Source organism: Ambystoma mexicanum, chromosome 8 (genome assembly GCF_040938575.1).
Source record: "Ambystoma mexicanum isolate Mex_15411 chromosome 8, UKY_AmexF1_1, whole genome shotgun sequence".
NCBI classification, from domain to species: domain Eukaryota; kingdom Metazoa; phylum Chordata; class Amphibia; order Caudata; family Ambystomatidae; genus Ambystoma; species Ambystoma mexicanum.
In genome coordinates this window covers 385,483,361-385,504,878 of record NC_090929.1, presented here as the reverse complement: position 1 = coordinate 385,504,878, position 21,518 = coordinate 385,483,361, and the positions used below count along the sequence as shown (strand labels likewise).

Below are 21,518 nucleotides of genomic sequence, written 5' to 3'. Positions count from 1 at the left end.
CTTTCAAAGTGTTGTTGTTTTGCTCTCAAATTGAGCACAATGGCGTTGAGCCATTATCCCCAGACGGGTTTATTAACCCTTGTCTCCACATTTGCCCACCCGAAAAATCTCACTGGTATATGTAGAATCACCTGACTTGCCTACTTCCTGGCGATCATTTCTCTTTAACTCTCCTTCTTTGCACCCGAAATGCCGGTACTGCTCCTGTTAATGTGCCCGCAACACCCTGCCTGCTTTACCGTTTCTAGCCACCGGTGCCTGACACCACCTTTCTGGCTGCTCTACTAGTCCTTGGCCCTCATTACGACCCTGGCGGAATACGAAAAACGATGGCGGAAATGTAATACCGCCATCGAATACCGCCCGTTGCGATCATGACCCGTCACCGTAAAGTACGATGCGATTAGCGACACCGTAGTGAACGCCAACGCTAACTGCACCAAGTACGCGCACGCGCGCCGTGCAAAACCGCAATATCCGCCATGGCGCAACGGTACGCGAATGCTGACCCCAGCGGACATTCACTTAACGCCATCAAGCATGGCGGAAAGTACCATTCCGCCATGGCGAGAACTACGGCATCGCGAACCAACCGTAATGGCCCTACTGAGTGCCTGTACTCCACTCCCTGGCCACATTGCACAACTCCTCGTAGGCGCAATGCAGTCACACCATGCAACCAGTGAAATGTACAAGTCACCCATGCATGCCAACGAACAAATGCATGCAGGGGCCCCAAGTGCCCTGTGAGTGGCCATCCACAATTGGCAACACACCATTGCCGTACTGATGCAGCACAGGCATCTGAAGGTGCAAGTACACCAAAATGAACTGAAAATTCCATGACACAAAACAACAACAGTCCCCCATCGCTTGCCACCAGTGTAAATCAACATTCAAAGCAGTAACCTGAGGGAGACTGCACCAGCCCTGTACACATGCCAGTAGTCAAACCAACCATCAGCATAAGCACGTGCCACACAACTGTACCCAGAAGCCGGAACCCAATGCAGAACACCTCACAATACATCGCGCCACAAATCGGAATATGCCACATTACAAGCAAAGAATAACGCTACACGGTTAATATCTGAAAATAAATTTAATGCACATCAAAATCACCAAGCCCATACAGCCATTTGAACATAAACTCACAAATGATCAGCATTACTGTGGGCTGCATCCGCAATAAATGACCAGCTTCCCCATGTGTGATGCCCTGTACCTTCATGGCACACAGGGGCTACATCAACGTCCAAAAAGGCAACATGGAAGCGCCTAGGACCGCAGGGCCGTCCCATGAAGTAGGCACTAGTCCAGCTGGAAGCTAGGTATGCTGCACCTAGCCACTAGTACTGCGTAAGGGCATGTGGGCCATTGGCGATCGTCCCATAAGATTGTAATGGTGCTCCACTGATTAACTCGAAGCTGCAGGTGTCGACTGTAGAAGCCATCTGCAGGAGTGGCGTACAGATGGCAGCGGCAGAAGGGGAGGAGATACCTGTCACCCAAATGAAAAAAATGATAGTATGGGCATCCGAACTTCATATGTATTACTCACTTCATTCAACACACCAAACCTACAACCATATGCATGCTAGCCCACTCATAAGGATCAATTGCACCCAAAAATCACTTGCGAATCATTACGACACAAATCGAGGTGAATACACTATTTCAAACGAGTGTCTGTGTGCATGCGCCTGTCAGAACAGGATCCATCAGATGGGATCATCAACGTGCATAGACACAAGTGATTGAAGGCGCGTCGAGACAGGGAGGGTTCAACAAGGGCAGACAGACGATGGTCCCACTATGGCAGCCTTGCATCACATAGCGCAGGGGAAGGGGATAGATTCCAAATAGCCATGTACATGGCAGACTCCCAATTAAATCATCTTTCCATGCATCCATTCATCATTCCCTCATCCCGTTATGAAAACGCCTGAATATTCACTCACATAACATTCGAAATTTCCATTGAGTCTGTGCGTAATGCAGCCTTCAAAATCCACTGTGCTCCTGCCCGGATTCCTTGTGTAGTGAAGTCACATGTATTTGGGAACGTCCTGCCTTATCGTCCACTACGCTATAGCGCATCCCATTCCAATCATATCAATCATTGCATTCCCGTCATGGGCCCTGTCCCAAGGACATTCAACAATAGAACGTTACATTTCCAGTCAGACCTGTGGGCGTCTCCACGCCGCTAGTTGAAAACCGAAAGCGCTGTCCTTCGAATTCCTAATTTGCAACATCACGTTGAAAAGGCATCTGTGAAAGCTTGTATTCACTAATACATCTATGCAGTGCGGCTGTGTGTGAAAATGGTAACTGGCCTCAATCACTGATGGGACTCCCCGCCGTCGGTGAAAGTCGGTACAGTGCTGCATGAGGGTCCACCGTTGATCGAGCACTACATTCCACTGACCCTTCACAAGTCTGCTCGCGAATGCAAATATAGTATGTGCAACAATGGGAACATAGCAGAATTAACATATAAACCAATATTCCACAGCCATCGGGATTAAGAACATGAATGCAAATGCAAGATGCCATGCGTCGAATTGCAGCGTCGTGTGCGGGACGTGCTCGCACGAAAGGCATTGCAGCTGACACAGGTGGAATGAATCACCACAGGTGAAGGCTATACAGCCTGAAAACACATAAATTGCACACCCAACCCCCTCCACCAACCACACCCACTCCAGAATGCTACCGGCAGGACTAGCGATGTTGGGCCTGGGGGACCTGATTGCACTGCAAGTACTCCAACTTCAAGAAGAAGACGAACGCCAACTACTACAACAACCGGCCGCACAGAGGAGACGCAGGAGGAGGAGGAGGAGGAGGAGGAGGAGGGCAAGGCATGGCCAGCAAGCCCCACCAGCACAGCCACTACCACCACGCAGGCAGCCCGCAATCCCACGCCTCCGAGCTAATCCGTTCAACCTCACAGCTGAGCAGATCCACACCCTCTACCGTTTGGACCGGGACACCATAACCGCCATTGTCGACATGACACACGCTGACCTTGTCAGCATGATAGATAGCCCAACCGCCATCCCACCCCTACTGAAGGTGGTGTCTGTACTCCACTTCCTGGCCACAGGCACCTACCAGCACACAGTCGGACAGTTGCATGGCATTTCACAGCCACTATTCTCACGGACACTATTCCAAGTGCTTGATGCCCTCCTGAAGCACTCAGACGACTACATCTCTTTACCACGCTCGGAGCAGGAGCTTACAAACACAAAAGTGGGATTCCATGCACTTGGCGGCATACCGGGTTGCATTGGTGCCATCGACTGCACCCATGTTGAATTGGTTGTCCCACATGCCATGGAGGCCCAGTACCGCAACCGGAAACAATATCATTCTATCAATGTACAAATGGTGTGTGACTCCAACAGGATCTTTACACATTGTACTGCCCGATTTCCAGGATCAACACATGATTCCATGGTCTTGCGGAACTCTAGAATACCACGCTACATGGAGCGACATGCAGGGCGCCGATCCTGGCTACTCGGTGAGTCTCATTTAATGCATGAGTATGTGGGGTAGGTGATGCGTGAATGACCTGGCAGGAAGGGGGGGGATGCGTACGTAGCAATGACATTCCACAAACATCCTTTGTTGTCCACATACAGGTGATGCCGGGTATCCACTGAAGAGATGGCTCCTTACATCAATCCGGAACCCACAGGACCAGCATGAGGAGGACTACAACCATGCCCACTCACGTACCCGTGTGGTCATAGAACAGGCATTCGGCCTACTGAAGGCTCGTTTCCGCTGCCTCAGCAGGTCTGGCGGGGCACTCCTGTACCGCCATGAGAAGGTGGCAAAGATGGTCATGGCATGTGTCATGCTACACAACATGTGCGTACGTAGGAATGTGGCCATGCCCCCCGACGCAGAACTGCTAGCACCTGAAGATGGTCATGATGAGGGTGGGGATGTGGCAGCACCTCAAGGGGTCCGCGAGGCACAGGAGGCCCGTGAGATTCGTCAGTATATCATAGATGCATGCTTCTAGCACTCACGCCTGGTGGCTGCTACATGGACACGGGACTTGTGGCACTGTGTGTGTCGGGAACATGCACAATGTGGCCTGTACGCCAAGATAGGCCTCGTACACAGAGATCAATGTCCACACATCTCATTGGATGAATATGAAGAATTGTATTGCAGATGTGAAATGACATTACACACCCAATCGACCCGCCACCCAAAGAAGCACAACACACCCCCTCCACCCTCCTACCCCCCCCACGAACAGCAGTGTCCAATGACGCTCATTGTCAGTGGGCAGACGCTATTGCAAGCCCCCTCTCCGGGTATCAGGGGCACCCCTGCCTGTGGAGCGCCGGTTCCTCCCAGATCTACGTTGGGGGCTGCCCTGGACGGAACTTGCAACGGATGATGTCTCTGCCTGCTCACGTCCATGCATGTCCCTAAGGGTTTGTGAGAGCTCAGTGAGCACACGGCGCACAGCGGCAAGTTCACCACATACGTCTTTGGACGTCGCATGCAGTTCCCCCCTCAGGCTCTCGGTGCTTCTCTCCATTTGTCCCCTCAGGCTCTCGGTGCTTCTCTCCATTTGTCCCCTCAGGCTCTCGGTACTTCTCTCCATTTGTCCCCTCAGGCTCTCGGTACTTCTCTCCATTTCTGCCCTAAGTGTCTCAGTAGATGTTTCAATGGCTGCCTTAGAACCCCCACATTCATCAGCATGCTCCTTGAGGAGCGTGGCCAGTTGCTGCTGTTGCACTATCATCTGCTCGAGGGACTGTTGCCTCTGCTGGGCCATGCCCATTTGCGGTGGTGTCACAGAGGGGCTGGACGCCTCATGTTGCCTTGCAACAGGCCTTGTGGGGGTTGGCCAGTCGTCGTCTTGTGGGTGCCCCTGCGTGGTTCCTCATGGTGTACGGGATGATACAAACAGGGGGATTGAGACAGGTCATGGATGTGTCCTACTTCGACAGCACCGTTTTCTGTGTCAGAGCATGCTGGCATGAAAGCAGTGTCACCTAGGGTGCTGCTGCCACCAGAAGCAGTGCCTTCTGTGGCATCCATTGGGGGGACCTGTGGTGCTGCTGTTGTGGACATGCTGGCTGCTGGGGTGCCTGTTGGAGTCCCCTCCAGTGTGCTGCCACTCGATTTGTGCAGCTGCCGTGTCTTGATCCGTGCAGCTGAGGTGGAGGGTCTTTGGCCGTTGGTCTTGGCCCTCTTTGCAGGTGTGCTGGTAGGGGTGTCCTGAAGCTCGTCGTTGGAATCGGACCCTGTGGTGGAGTAAAGGAGGGCGAGCGTTATTCATGGGTCTGTGGTAATTGTAATGGCAATTGTATCACATGCATTGGGGTGGTACCTGGGGGTGATTTGGGTCAGGGCCTTGGAGGTGGTCTCATTTTTGTGTGCATTGGGGATGCAGTTATTTTGCAGTCTGCAGTTAGGGTGTGCATGCTGCACATGTAGAGTGTGTTTTTGGGATTTTTAAATATTTATTTATTTAATCTGACTTTTAAGGGGCGCTGTCATGGCAATGTATGTGGTCGTTCTCCTGGACATGTGTTTCTATTGCACTATGGGGACACATGGTACTTCACATGGTTGGTAATTGTGGATTCGGCATAGTTTTATTTGGGCCACCTACCTGATTCTTCTGATGTCTGCACTCCTTTCTCCATCCCTCCGACTCCCTCTATGCTCTCCATTCCAATGGTGGAGGCACAGATTTCTTCCCAGGGGGTCAACTTGATGGGTGATTCCGATCCTCCCCCGGTAGCTGTGGCAATGTTCCGGTTGGCAGAGAGTATGCTCCGGACGCGTATCCGTAGGTCGTCCCATCGCTTTCTGCATTGCTGTGGGTTGCGGGGTGCGGTCCCCACCGCACTTACCCGCTGTGCCACCAGCGCCCATATGGCCTTCTTGTTCGTAAGTGCCGTCCTGGTCATTTGCGTAGAGAAGACGACGGCAGCATTCTCCTGGAGGATCTCTGTGAGCACGGTGAGTTCCTCGTGGGAGAAGTGGACCTGCCGCTTGCGGTCGCACGCTTTTTTAGCAACTTTTCCCATATTTATTTTTTTGACTGGGGTGGCTGACGGGTTGGGATGTGTCTCAGGGTCGGATTTTTAATGGTTGTGTTGGGATTCTGATTTTATAGGTGTACGGCGTGCTGTTTCCCGTTCCGGCCCCATGTTTTTACTTCTGTTTCCGTATATTTACGGTGACCGTATTTTGCGCTGACCGCTCATTACGGTGACCGCTAAGATGGGTGGCGGAATTGCACCTAGGGCGACGTACGACGGCGGTAAGGGGCGTTTTGGGGTCATTTCCGCCATCGCGGACTTTGCACTTCCGCCATGGCGTAATGCTCGTGCCCGATGGGTCAGAATTAGCCGCACTTTCCTCCATCGTGCAGTGGCGGAAACGCTATTTACGCTATGGCGGTCATGTCGGTTACTTTCCGCCAGGGTCGTAATGAGGGCCCTTATATTTTGCTCCCTGTGTCAGCGTTCACCCACGTGCTATACATAACCACATCACAGGAGCGTCTAAGCATCTACACTACAGAGGCTGACTTACTGTGGTTTTGTTAATGATAACCGCTTTCGAGCCATGTATCTTAGAACCATCTCACAACTGTGCAACTGAACATTCTCCTAACTGTGACGATGACAGTGCCATATTTATGTTCTTGTCATTTTCGGATTGACCGCTTTTCTATATCCGCAACCTTTGCAACCCGTAACCTCCAAACCTGTACCTTTGCTTAGAACATGCTAAATCGTATGTCTCATTCCCTGTCATCTGCATCATGCCAATAATCGTAACTAACACCTACTGTTCCCCTATGTCTGCTTGTTATTAACGCTACAGGCACCTATGTCGCATGACCTATGACCCAGCATAGGGAATGTCTTGTAGTATATCTCTTTTATGCATACTTGCGCACCTGATGTAGCCCCTCTACCCCTCCCCCCCACACCAATACCATGAGTCGAGGCTTTACCAGACTCTGCACACCCAGTGATGTTATCCTTTCCTTGTCTGCACAGCTGATGTAGCCGCCCCTCCCCCCCAAACCATGAGGCTAGATTCACCTTTTTGTGTACTCACTTTGTAACTCTTAAGCGCGTTTTCTGCAATTTAAAACTATACACTGCACTTTCTGCAACTAGCACCTAGATGCCTATGGGTTTTGAGCGCTGAAATAAATGCTAAAATAAAATAAAGGGTCTTTACGGACAACACGTTTTACAAAGGGGATCCTGTAAGCTAGGAGAATCGCCCTTTCCTGTTTCTTCTCCCCACTCGAAGCGAGAAACTGCGGCAAACTCTTTTGGCCTCAATACAAGTATGGTGGTGCAGCAAAAAACAGTTATAACATGGTGCTAATTCTGTTACCGCCACATTACTGCACCGCCGTACTAACTGTTTGGCGGCGAGGTGGAGAATTTTTCTCCAGCAAAAAGCTGGAGGTAAATCACCACTGTACCGTAAAAAATCAGCAGCATTACTGCTGTCAGAGTTATAGCAGCCTGAATTCTGCCGGCAGTAATTCTGCTGGCGGTAATCCTGCTGGTGGTAATTCTGCCGAAATCCCCATGGAGTAATATAGACTCCAAAAATTGGGATTTACTCCACTTACCACCACTTGTAATCCAGTGGTAAATCCGCAGGACCACATGGCGGTAACGGTAAATCCATTAGGTGGTATTTCGGCAGATTTACCACTGAAGTACTGCCAAACCTGTAATGAGGCCCTTTATCTATCAACCCGAATTCATCCAAGGGGCAGAGGGGTGTCTCCTGGACCATGGCTCACCATATTATTCAATACTTTGAACATGGCCTTCGTTTTAATCAGGGAATTTAACCACTTAACATTCAGGGTAATGGTTCTTGGATCCTCCATTTGATATGATATGATATTTTATTTGTATCGCGCTCATACACAAGTGTTTCAGAGCGCGACAAGGCAAGGGAGGGGAACAGGGGAGAATACATCAACGATCTTACTAGGCCCAGTGACATTGAGAACGTGCAAGTGCATGGGAAAAGGGAAAGGGGAGAAAGTGCATGGACGGGGGAGAGAGGAGAGTGCGGAGCAGAGGAGAAAAGATAAATAATAATAAATACAAATAAATAGATAATAGAGGCAATAAACAGTGGTAGTGCAGCCAGCAAGTGACAAGTTCAGTGTTTACAGCAGCAGACTGGGTAAGTCTAAATAAGTGCAGAAAAGGAAGAAAAAGGGGGGAGGGCAGGAGACTGTATGGGTACAGATACAGTCCCCATTTCCAGGGGTGGCCAGGTGGCCGTGCAGGAGGGTGGCAGGGTGAGCAGGTACCTGGGCCCAGGGGACAGAGGGTGGCCAGGTGCACAGTGCCAAGAGAGAGCAGATCAGCAGGGGAGAGGGGGAGCGAAGGCAGAAGAAAAGATGAAGGTCTTGAGGTGCTTACGGAATCAGAGATGGTTCTCCTCATGTTTTAGAGTGGCATGGAGGCTATTCCAGAGGGAGGCCCCAGCCGAAGACAGATATCTACCCCCAGCTTGTTTCTTTGAAAAACAACTGACCCTAATGGAGTTAGAGGTAGTGGAACGAAGAGCTCGAGAGGGGAGGTATTTACGGAGGGATAGCTGAAGGTATTTTGGACGCAGGCCCCAGAAAGCCTTGTGAACATTGCAGAGGGTTTTGAATTTAATCCTTGCATCCACTGGGAGCCAATGGAGAGATTTCAGAGCTGGAGAGATGTGATCCCAGGGCTCGAGGCCAAGGACAAGTCTTGCAGACCTGTTCTGGATTAGTTGCAGAGGGCGGAGAGTAGAGGCAGGTAGATTTATGAAGAGGCTGTTACAATAGTCCAACCTTGAGAGAAGCAGAGCTTGGGAGACAGTGAGCTTCTGGGGGAAGGAGGGGAAAGGCAGAGTACCTCTGAGGAGGTGCAGTAGGAAGTTTGACTTTTTAGTGACCTCAGAGATGTGGGAGGAGAAGGAAAGTGTGGAGTCAAAGATGACCGCAAGGTTCTTGGCCTTGCAGGTGTGGGTAGGAGGAGGGCCAAGAGAGGCCGGCCAGTGAGTGAGGGGAAAAGATGGTGGAGGTGTGCAGATGAGGAGGATCTCCATCTTGCTGGCATTCAGACAGAGGTCATTTGCGGCACACCAATCTTGAATGGCAGTTAGACACTTCGAGATGAGAGAAGAAGATGAGGTGGCCGAGGGCAGCCTGAAAATGAGTTGAGTGTCATCAGCGTAGCACTGGAAATTGGAGCAGAAAACGGCAATGCAGCAGGCAAGGGTTGCCAGGTATTGGTTGAAAAGCCAGGGCGAGAGGTTAGACCCCTGGGGAACACTACAGGTAGAAAGGAAGGTAGATGATAGGAAGTACCCAAGTTGGACCTGGGAGGGTCGATCAGAGAAGAAAGAGGTCAGCCGGGCCAGAGCTTGATCAGTGATACCCAGGTTATCACAGAGACGGTTGAGGAGGATGGAGTGGCTGACCGTGTCAAAGGCAGAGGAGAGATCAAGTAGGATGAGGACAGAGGGAATGTTAGAGTCAAGGTTGGAGAGCAGATCTTCTCGGATGTTCAGTAGAGCAGTTTCCGTGCTTCTGGCCGCTCTGAAGCCAGACTGGTGGTCATGGAGACAGCCAACATAATCGGAATGAAGGTTAAGCTGAGAGATGGCCAGCTTTTCCAGGAGTTTGCCCAGGAAGGGTGTAATGCAAATAGGGGCGATAGTTAGCTGGACAGGAGGGATCAGCTGTGGGTTTCTTGAGGAGAGGATGCACAAGGGAGTGCTTCAGAGGGGAGGGGAAAGATCCTGAGGCAAAGGAGTGGTTGCAGAAATCTGCAAGGGCCGGAGCGAGGGTGTCAATGTGGTCCTTGATGGTTTTAGGGGAACAGGGATGAACCTGTTTTGACAAGGCTTTCATAGATCGGACTTGTCTAGCCACCTCATCAGGGGAGAAGAGAGGAAAAGAAGAGAAGAAGGGTGGGATTGTAGTAAAAGGGGGGTCAGTAAGCACCGACTGAGATAGGAGGGGGAGGAGCAGAGAGGGTGGACAGGATGTCCTGGGTTTTTGAGATAAAATGAGAGGCAAGGGCATTGCACAGAGCCTGGGAGGCAAGAGGAGGGGTAGAGACTGCAGCAGGGTTGGCCAGTTTCTTGCAGATTTTAAAGATTAAAGAGTTTGGCCGAGTTGTTAGATGCCGCAGAGACATGGGCTTGAATGTGGGCTCTCTTCTTGGTGCAGACAGAGGGTCGGTATTGCCTTTGGAGAAGGAGACAGGCCAGTTTGTCAGAGGATGAACAAGAAGTCCATTTCCTCTCAGCCGCCCTACACTTACATTTAAGTGTAGATAGGTCAGAGTCATACCAGGAATTACACTTGGCTTTGGACTTCAAGTGGATCCTCATGACAGGGGCAAGAGCATCAAGAGTATCGGAAATAGAGGAGTAGAGAAGGGACAGGGTTGTGTCTGGGTGTGAGCCAGCTGGAGGCAGAGGGGAGCGGGAGGAGGTGGCAGCGAAAGCCTCAACTGACACACGCTTCATAGGTCGGATGTCCGAGAAGGTTGGTGGCAGTGTGGGGGTGGGCTTGGCTTGGGGGGAAGAGAGGGAGAGATGAGAGGAGAGAAGGCAGTGATCACTCCAGGAGAGAGGAGTGGTCAGAGGGATAGACAGAGGGAGGCTAGAGGAGATCAAGACATCAAGTGTGTGACCTGCTGAGTGCGTCGGCCCAGAGGGGAGGATAGAGAGGGAGAAGGAATCGCAGAGGTCGCGAAAGAGCAGAGATGAGGGACAGGGAGAATAGAGGTGGATGTTGAGGTCACCAAGGAGGAGGAGTTGAGTGGTTGAGGTCAGGAGGGAGGAGGAGAGGTCAGCCCACTCGGAGAGAAAAGAGGTGATTTGACCAGGGGGGCAGTAGAGAGTAGCAACAGTAAGAGAATGGCTAGGAGAGATTGAGTGCCTGCAGACAAGGCATTCGAAAGAGGAATACATCTGAGTGGGAATTATAGTGGCAGGGATCCATTCAGGAAAGATAGGGACTACACCCTCTCCAGGCCGAGTGGTTCTGGTTGCAGAGAGGATCTTGTAGCCCTCAGGGAGGAGAGTGTCAAAGCTTGTGACAGAGCTGGCCGTGAACCATGTCTCCGTGAGACCAAGGACATTGAGGTCAAGTTCTTCAAGTTAACCATATTCTAGGCACAATGTATGAACAAGAATAGTATAAATATGCAATATTATGTGACAACCCTGGAAACTGAGTAGATTCTTTAGGTTTTTGTTTCACAAGGCCTCAAGAACACACCAACTCTCGAAGACAGATCAAGTGTTTTCATTAGAGTTATCAAAAAAGGACTCGCTTAGGACCGTCCCTCTCTCTCTCGTCTAGTGTGGTCAGTGCCCCCCTAAGCCAGGTGTCCCTCAATCCCAGTTTGGTCACTAAAGGTCGGCAATCCCTACTGTCTAAAATTCTGCCTGTCTACTGGTGATGATCAAAGAGCAAATTCACTTTCTAGCTATCTGGAATAAGTGTACCTAACCTAGATACCCCAATACAATTCAGTAAGGGTAGGTGCCTTTCAGACACCCAGGCCCCACTTGGTCCTTCCCTTTCACACTTGTGTAGTACTCCTCACCCTGATGTTCTATTTCTCCTTTCCCTTCCTTCTACTATTCTTACATCATTCCTCCCACTCTACTGTCTCTCTCCCTCTCTACATCTAGTAACCTAATGCTCCCTCTGGTGTCCTCTGCTCCACTATTCCCCCCTCTTTACACCACTAATCCTATCCCCACTCCACTTCAATACTATTTTGCCCACTCCACATCACTACTCTCCCTGCTGCTGCTACTCTCCTCTCTCCACATTATCACTACTCTCCACACTACCAACACTCTCCCCTCTCCACACTCCACCTACTCTCCCCTCTTCACACTCCACAGTATGACTACTCTTCCCTCTCCACACTATTACTACTCTATACACTACCCACAACTTCTCTCCCAGTCACTCTCTTTTACTCTCCCAGTCACCTTTTCATTCACTTGCGACTTTCCTTTTATTAGCTCCACGGACACACTTTACAGTCACACTCAAACCTAATTACCACTTTCTTCCACTAACCAATACCTCAGCTTGTAAACTCTTTCAGCAATCCTCCTCCAGCTCAGCTGCACCGCCCTTCTTCCAATTAGTCTCTTGGTACTCCTTTTTCCTTGACCTCACCTGAATATCCCCCACCTTCCTCTTTCCCGTGCCCATTTTGTAGCCTCCCTCTCCAGTGGCTCTCTCCCTCAACTGGCTCTCAGGCCAACTGTTGACTTTCCTTTCTCCAGGGGAAGTGCTACAGGTGAGCAAAGTCATACAGGGGGTTTTAAGCCCCACCCCTTTCTCACATTTGGGGCTTCCTGCCTTTGGTAATGGCAGCCGCTATTATCACAGTTAATGTCCGAGTTTGTGTGTGGGGTTACTGGAGTATTTAATATGGCAGTTCTGCAGTGAGACTTCTTCCTGCCATGCCACAGTTAAAGGTATTGGCTTTGTGGGTCTTGCATAGAGCCCTGAGATTGCTGAAAGACTGAGTGGACCACTCCGCCTACTTGCAGAAGCTAGAGTCATTGCTCACACGCTGGTCTGGTTTGAGTCATGGGTTTGATCTGTCCGTCTGCTGCCCTGGTTGCTCTGTGGCATAGTAGCTCCTTGCTGTCTGTATCTTCTTGCTTGTTTTTACACCTCTAGGCATGATGGATGCTGAAGTCCTACGGGACAAGAAAGAGACTGTCCCGCATTGTGCTGTAGAGGCAGGGGGCAAAAAAAGGTGGTACTCGCTTCATGCTAGCAAGCAAAAGTATAATGGACAACCACTGAGCACCCCCTCTCACACACCACACCTCTGTGGAAGGATTGGCTCTGTTGAAAACCCTGGTAGGCCTCTGACCTAACCTCAGAGGGGTCCCCAAACCCTGCTGACAGGGTAAGGTCCCTAACCCTGTCACACTTCACAAATAGCCAATCCAGACAACACTATTTTTCCCAGACCTCATATTGTACCTTCCCTCTCTAACCAAAACAAGTCTCCCCATTGGAGGAAAACCCCAAGAGCCAAACCCCTAACAGAGATCATGGGGCTAGTCCAAGAGAGGCACAGACCCCCCAAACCCCAAAGGCGACCTGTGAAGAACATGTCAAACCTATATGCATCAGTTACCAGGAATCAGTCTATCAACAATATAAAGTTGAGAAGAAAGTTCACTCATATTACAATCCCAGATCCAACAATCGACAACTATTTCTGTCAAAGCAGGCCCCTCTCCAAGAGGGATTTCCAAATACTGAGAACAATATGATATCTGCACAAATTACTGGTCCAAGGTAGCCCAAGACAGCACCACAGAAATCTTAAGAACATACCTTTTAAAGCTTCCTGCAGCACCCCAATTTCCTTAACACGATTACAGTGTAGATTTGAACCATGGCAAAAAAATATGGCAGTGGCAGCCCAGATCATGTAATTTCTTCCCTTCAATTGTCTTTTTACGGCCACTAAAAGTGCTCTTACCCCAGATAGTTCCTATCCTAATTCATCCATTAAGTCGCGGGTTGGGATTTGTATTTTGACCCTGCGTCATAGGGGATCAGATGAGAACTCATTGTCATCCAGCTACAAAAGTGTGTCCACTTCTTTAATATTTAAGATGGACCAATATTGATCTTCATAAGAAGTTCAGGGGGCAATTGAATCCTCAACAATATGTTATGTCCTTGCTCTGCAACCAATTTGTCACTGCCTATAGATAGTTACTTTTAACAAGAGTAACTGCTCAAAGATCCTGAAAGTGTTTCATATGGTATTTCTAAATAAGATCATGGGTGATTGTCGGGCAGCCCCCCTGGCGCTTTCCTCTATGCCTCAGAATTGAATGGGAGTGAGGGCATCCAGGATTAAGTTCTTCTGTTGCTGCACCGAGGAGTACACCCATTGGGCCTTGTGCAACTCTATCTCTGCTTCATCTGAAAGCTTTAGAAGGCTGAGAAACAGGTCTTGAACAAACCATTCAAGCCAACTTCCAAATTGTGCATGTTAATCCCTCTGATACCCATATCGTTGCGCCACAACCGGTTTGCTGCATATTCCTGTTTCAGTGGACAGGCTACACATTCTGCTTTCCGGGGTGCCCCTTGGTTCGTTGAAGCTGATCATTCATAGCCTTGTTGACAAATCAGATTCTCACCTTCTGTTCAGTTTCCAGCCTCAGCGACTTGTTTATCTAAGGCTGGGACCTTTGTAGTGAAGTCAGCAATGCTTTCTTGTTGTTACGAGTTGTTTCTAGTTGCTGGGGCACCCATCTGTACTCCCCGTGTGAGGGTTCGGAGTGAATCTGAGCTGTAGTCAAGTTATCAGGAATCTTGTATTGTTCCTGTGCCTTCAAGAGTGTAATTATGTCTCCTCCCTTTGGGATTTTTCTGTTAATTCTGCAGGAAGGGGACTTGAAAGATGAAGGTTGGTGGAATAGTGGTGGTAGTGACTTCTGTACAGCCAACAACAGGCGCACCAATCTAGGCTATATGTGCAGGACTTACACTTTTAAATCAGCCTTCGCCCTGGCTGTGGCTGCAATCCCCTCAGTAAAATCTTGCTACTTCCTAGTGAGAAGGTGGTGGCAGCAGGCACACACAGAGATATACATAGTAGTGAAGTATAGTGCTTATGAGGGACGAGCTCAGAGAACTCCACATCTTCCCCACTGGAACCAGACAACAAGATCGTTCTTGTATCAAGGATCAGCAGGGAGTTGGGCAGGAGGCATTAAGAGAAATATTATGCTGACGGCCTCTCCACACTCTTGGATTCAACCGCACTTGATTTGTATTTGGGTTCTCCTTTACACCCCCTCCTCCACCACCGCTCAGGCCAGCGACTCTCCCCTCCAAAAATGACACCTCTGATTTGCAGGTGCAGACAGTCATTCTCCTCATGCTTGCTTCATGCTTTCAGCTTCAAGGGAACCAGGGAATGGACCTGGGTGGTCGTGGTACCACAGGGATCAGATGCGCCCTTGGTACTTTGCTCTATCAATGTCTCTGGACTACATCTGATAACTGTGTCGCTCGGGGGCTCTCTAAACCCGTTCCTGAGTGCCTCCCTGCTGCGGTCACCTGGACTCCACACCACTGCTCCTGACTTTGCAGCTCAAACTAGCCACTGTGCATCATGGACACCACTTTTGGAGAACACACAGAGTGGCCGGGCCACACTGGGAGTCTGGTCCTCCTCCTCTCACTGGCTCAAAGGGGCAGCAGGTAACACCACTAGATGCTCCACCGCCCCCTGCCTTGTTGTATGTGTCAGTGCTGCAAAAGGTGCAGAACTCTTGGCACAGGGCCAACTGAACCCCGATCTCAAGAAAGGCAGCTAAAGGAGCCTCCTGCAGGCAGCCTCTCGAAGCCATGCTGGTCGTTTCCAAAGCTTTTTACAGAAACTGCAAAGATTCGGTTTGCCCAACACTAAATTAGTGAGGGAGTTATAGCTCTTGGGAATCAGAACATTCTAAATATTCAGTCACGTGGAATAATTTCCAATGGAAAGCTCAGTGAGGGACAAGACTCTCAACTCTGTCCTCAATCTCGGGGAAAGACAAACACACTGCATTGTAAACTGCTCTTTCTTTACGTGACCCAGTAAACACTCTCTGTTGGGCATCGCTCCTGCAGACATCACACCAGGATAGAAATCCTCCTAAACTTGTGCTCAGATAGGGTCCTATATGACTTTCTGGACAGAGATACAAAGCATTGTCCTCAGGATGGGGCAGCTTCTTAGGCACACCACAATGTTTGTGGTGTCACAGAGAGGCAAAACACAAATATTTGCATCTTTTTCTGTAAAGAAAGCATGGCCGTTTTAGCCCTTTTCTGCTGTTTCTAAATGAGTATAGTGTTATAGGGTGTTGGGGCAAGCCAGGGTACTACGAGAACTGGGATAATTTAAAAAACAAGTGCTTTCTATATAACCACCAATATTTTCTATACATCTTAGCAATAATGGGCTCAATTTAGTACGTGCAGATTGCATCTATTCTTTGCATTGCTTTGTGTATTTTTGTAAAATTTCTTATCTACATTTTTCAATTTGTTTTACTATTTTTAATTAGTCCATTTGGGAGATTTAAAGTAAACAGCGAGGAAGAAGAGGAAGATGCATTAACTCTTTCATCAGCAATGTGGTTCTCCTGGGGTGTTCTGCTGAACTCTGGAATAGGAGAAGGTAAGAGGTGCATTAGTAATGTTAACACATGTTCACATGATAAATGTATAAGTATATAATAAGGACTTTTAAGAGAAATACACATTTATTAACTTAATTATGTAATAAGAAATGTATATAGGGCCTCATTACGACCCAGGCGGAGGACCATGGGGCTATTAGCACCATGGTCCATGCCGGAGTCCGCCATGGCGGAATGGGGAATTACCACCCCATTCTGAGGTTGGTGGGGCGGTAATTCCCCATGCCGCCATGGCCCTTCCCCATTCCCATTTTTGCCCCATAGGGCTCAATGGGAATGGGGAAGGCGCTAATTACGGTACCGCAAATTGCGGTACCGTTATTAGCATCAAAGTCCCTTTGCGGGTCCCTATTTTAACGGCTGGAAAAACCAGCCGTTAAGGTCGAGTCCCGCAAAGGGACCTCGTAATCAGGCGTTAAGGGTTTAACAGCGCCAACACCTTTTACGGCGCCGTTAAACCCTTAACGCCAGGGTCGTAATGAGGCCCATAATCTTTTTAATGCTATGGGCCTCATTACACGGTAGGCGGTAAGGGTTTACCGGTACCGGTATTTTACCGGTACCGGTAAACCCTTACCGCCTTACTACGAGGTCCCTTTGCGGGTTGGGGAATTTAACGCTTGCTTTTTGCAGGCGTTAAAAACCAACCCGCAAAGGGACCAGGGAGCTAATTACGGTACCGCAATTTGCGGTGCCGTAATTAGCACCTTCCCCATTCCCATTATGCCCTATGGGGCAAAAATGGGAATGGGGAAGGGCAATGGGGGAAGGGGGAATTATCACCCCACCAACCTTGGAATAGGGCGGTAATTCCCCTTTCCACCAAGGCGGTGACGGTATTTTACCGGCATGGATCAAGGTGCTAACAGCACCTTGGTCCACCGCCATCCGTGTAATGAACTTGGTTTTTTCTTGATTTAAAAAACTTGTTTTCTGTGAAAGGATCGCCGAGCCAAACACAAGATAAATAAGTATGTAGTGCAGCTGTACAGCTGCAGGAGGTTGTCCTAAAAGAGCAATCTCACATGTGTGTTTTTGTATTATATTGATTACATCAGATTTGTCTGGTCATTTGGTTCTGGTGGGCATTCAGAGGTTTGTTGGTGGTATTAGAGTGGCAACTTAATTTATTGATTAGGAATGTGCTAAACCCAAACAGTTCCCACGCATGTGTGCTACCGCTGTCAAAGTCAAGATGAATCTGCTTGAATCCCTGGTGATTCAGTCAATACGACTGACTCTGTGTCATGTGAGTGGGGAGAGCGAATTGTCAGTGAAAAGATGCAGAACAACAGAGGTTTGAATCCCGGATCCGCGGTTAGAAACCGAACTCAGGTATCGTATTGGGTGCGTTATAAAAAAAAAATGAAATAAATAAAAAAACATTTTGTATATCAACTGAAAACATTAGAACTCTTCAAAGGTAAATGCACACCTAATTCTAAGCAGATGGAATCCTCCTGTAACATCATTCCATCTTGATGACATAACTAAGATCCCAGCATAAGCATATACCTTTGAAGCCACATCATAACACATTTGAACACAATAAGACTTTGGGGAGCCAGAAAAATAATTCTGCTGCCTGTGTTCTGTGCCTTCCTCTGTTTGGCAGTATCTTTTCATTTTGGGGAGTTTTAAGACCTTAATGCCTCTCTGTTAGATACTGGATATTATTAATATTGTGGATCAATTCTCTAAAAGTAAGAAGTACTGGTATAAGTAATGAGAACTATCATTTCTTAATGTCTTATAGAATGATTAAACAGTCCAATTTAGGGTATCCGGGGCGGTATTGGGATGTGCCATGAAGCCGAGATGGATCACTGCTTCTTCAAGCGACCTTGTAGCATGCAAACTGTCTTTGGCTGTTAAAAGGGGTGGGATTGAGGAGAGGGCAATGGCAAGGAGGTAGCCTGAGTCTTGCTATGAACGATGCAGGCCCTGGATTGGCTAGGGTTAGATCAATGAGTTTGCGCTTGGCAGATGGGACTTAGGGAGTGGGTTGGTAACACGTGGAACCGGATGTTACATAAATAATCACAGGAAGCTGGTTGGAGTATTCAGGAGGACCTAAGGGGTGATTGAGTTGGATGTGCCAACTGCAGGGTGATGGCATTTCAGCTGCGGATGTGCAGAGTGTTAGGCAGCGTTTGTATGCAGTGCCCTTTGGGACCACTACACACAACTATGACTGCAGGTGTAAGCAAAACCAACCTTTGGTATAAGTCTGTACTACACAGTTTTTGGTAGCAGCGCTGAGCAGCCAAGCTTATCTCAAGAGGGATTGTGAGCTGTAAGGATGTTACACAGAGGTCTATAATCACAAGTATTCAAATAACCTCTTACGCTCAAGGTTTCTTGGTTAAACACTTATTCATTTTTTCAACATTCAGTTATAAAACATTCACTAGAAGGAGGCAATCTATATCACACAACAATATAGTTCAGTACTTTACACGGTATGGGTCTGAGGCATTTAAACTACTTTGAAGGAGGAGCAAAATGGCATTCAGAGTACTTTGAAGTAGGAGCAAAAAAGCATAGGTTAAGAAAACGAAAATTACAGTTACTTTTAAACAGTGCAAATAGTTTGAGTTCATCAGAGGAGCCAATTCAATGCAATAGGTTAGTCCAAAGTCAATGGGCTAAAGTCTTGTATGGGATAAAGCAGTTCTGATAGTTAAATGGAAAAGTATTTGCCAAAGTTCTCAGAAGTAGTTAGTAAAAGAAATATTCATATGTTGGGTCACAAGCAGGCTAGGCCTGCAAGTTGCAAAAGTTCCAAGCACTTTCGCAGTGAGAGGTAAATTCTCTCGGTCGGGTTTTCACAGTACCTTACAATGAAGAAAAAGATGCATCTGAAGACTTCTGTTCCTGGCAGTTCCTGCAGATCTCGATGTTCCTGTGCCTCAGTCGTGGGGACCAGAGGGAAGACGTCGGGGGACTCCTGCACTGCACTGGACTGGTCAAAGCTGCCACTTGACAAATTTTAAATTCTGGTAGCTGTAATCAAGCACACAAACTGGTGCCCCTCTCACTGGTTATTCGGTTTGCTGCAGCACTCTGAGGAAAATACAACCAGCTCCAAGAATGGTATCCAGGTGACTTACAAGTTGATTGGTCCCACCAACTCAAAGGGAGAAGTCGTCCTTGCAGGGCTTCTCTATCGAGATGAATTTAACGATTAGGACCATCAGCAGTAAACCTGCGATCCAGGATGCAGCAGCCGTCCACTTCAAGCTCGTCTTTGGTTTTTTTGTTCCAGTGGTCGACTCTGCCTTCCAAGCCAAGAGACTCGACTTTTATCCAGTTTCCTCCCATTCATTCCAGCCTAGCTGCCACCTACCCAGCAGGGTGGCTGTCCTTGCCGGACAGTTAGCCAGCCAATCACGCCAGAGTGCATTTGGGCCTCCTAGGAGACTAAGCACAGGGAGTTTCGGGCACCTCCCTCACTTCCTGCCCACCCGAGACACTCTGGTGCCAGAGGCAGTCTTGACCAAACCTGGTTTGGCGGACAGAGCAAAACTCTAGAAGGACCTTTCCACAAAGAAATGATGAAAAAAGAAGACCGGGACCTGTTTAAACATGGGGGGCTCAGACGACATCTTGAAAAACATGGCTCCTGTGATTTTTAGCTACCGGTCTGGAAAAACCATGGTAGTTTGTTGTAAAACCACTGCCACCAGCCATTTCGATAGGAAAGTGTAGCATTTGACTGCTACATGAGTATCTAGGCAAAGGGGATACTAGGTAACCTCCCCCACCCAGCACTCTATAGTAAGATAGGGTGTGCTGGTTCTAGGAATTTGAAAAGACTAGTAAAGTCAATTTCACTTTACTTTCTCTGGGAAACAGTAGTTTATCCCAGAGAAGGTAGTTAAACCTTGGGAAAGCTTGAAAGGCTTCACTGAGGGTGCTGTGTGACACACATGAAAAAAATATGCCTATGAAGCTGTCTAAAACTCCATAATCAAAGAAAACCAAAGAGTAAAACACACAGAATTAAAAGTTCAAAGTCCCAATCTTTAACAAAAGAGCTAGAGGGCTCCAAGGTGGGAGTAATTGGCACATTTATTCGAATTCTTACTAACAGAAAGCGACAGGCATTTTCTAAGTGATGAGGGAGAGGTAGCATATGTGGGTTTTGACAGTGCTCGCTCTGGCTTGCTGGTTGGTCATGCATGACTTCTGGAATGATGATGTAAGCCTCTCAAATTGTCTGGAATTAATCAGGCATGGACTCTAGTCAACCTCCACAATGACACACTCAGTTAAGGTGAGTGGGTTGGGCTCATAGGATGTGGGGAGACTCCAAGAGTGGGCACACTAATCTTATATCTGATGGTGGACTTGACTTTCCACAAGACCTGCTGTGGGGAATTTGTTCGTTGGAGATTGAGGGGGCTTTGGGTGAGAGGGTAGTTACTTTCACCTAGTTGTTGGGGTTCTAGAGGTGGAAGGGGTGGGGTGAGCTGCATGTGAGGTAGCAACAATTCTGTCCTAGAGTCTGTGATTATGTAAACGGTGACCATGGGTGGCTGGGCAGTTACTGAGGTTCCTCACATGAACGTTCAGGGCCTAAACAATAACATCAAACAGCGTAAGGTTACTGCCTATGCTAAGCGGTTCAATGTCAACATACTTAAGCTTCTAGAACCTCACCTAATGAGAAAAGAGCATGTTGAACTGTCTAAGGAATAAGGATAGCATTGCTACTCATCATTCACGAGCAGCTCCAGAAAGGTGACAACACTCATGCACAAATCGTTATGGTTTCAAATGTCTATGCTGCAGGCATACATAAGGAGGTGCTTTGTGGTGGTAAAGGGTGACTTGGACGAACAGAGGTTAGTCCCAGTTAGTTTCTAGGGGCACAGATGGAGGCAATAACAATTATTCTATGCATCTGTACATAACTCTGCATCCAGACTAGACTACTTCTGGAGCAGTTGTAAGCTTGTAGGATATATATGGGTCAATGTGAATTATTGCCTATTACCTTGTTGGACTGGTTATTTAAACCTGATTCACTCTCGAATGTGGCGTTTAGAGTGAAGCCTCAGCAGGATATTGAGATGTTCTTTGAGGCTAATGGAGAAATGGCTCCAGGCATGGTCTGGGGGGCTTTCAAGATGTTTTTTCAGGACAATTCGTCTGACAAACAAGCATGGTGTGCTTAAAACAATAAGGAAGGAGCTAGTAAAGATAGA

At 48.4% G+C, this 21,518-nt stretch overlaps 1 protein-coding gene across 13 annotated transcripts in view; it reads left to right on the top strand.

The window, feature by feature from the left end:
• Positions 1-21,518, top strand: part of GRIN1 (glutamate ionotropic receptor NMDA type subunit 1) — a 1,139,664-nt gene that overhangs the window by 873,648 nt on the left and 244,498 nt on the right. For all 13 annotated transcript variants that reach the window (XR_011268541.1, XR_011268543.1, XR_011268542.1 and 10 more), the window contains one exon: positions 16,171-16,283. Coding sequence is in view for 9 of the 13 variants with exons in the window: in XM_069609856.1 (XP_069465957.1) it covers positions 16,171-16,283 (113 nt within the window). In the remaining 4 variants the exon portion in view is untranslated. The remainder of the gene's footprint in view (positions 1-16,170; positions 16,284-21,518) is intronic.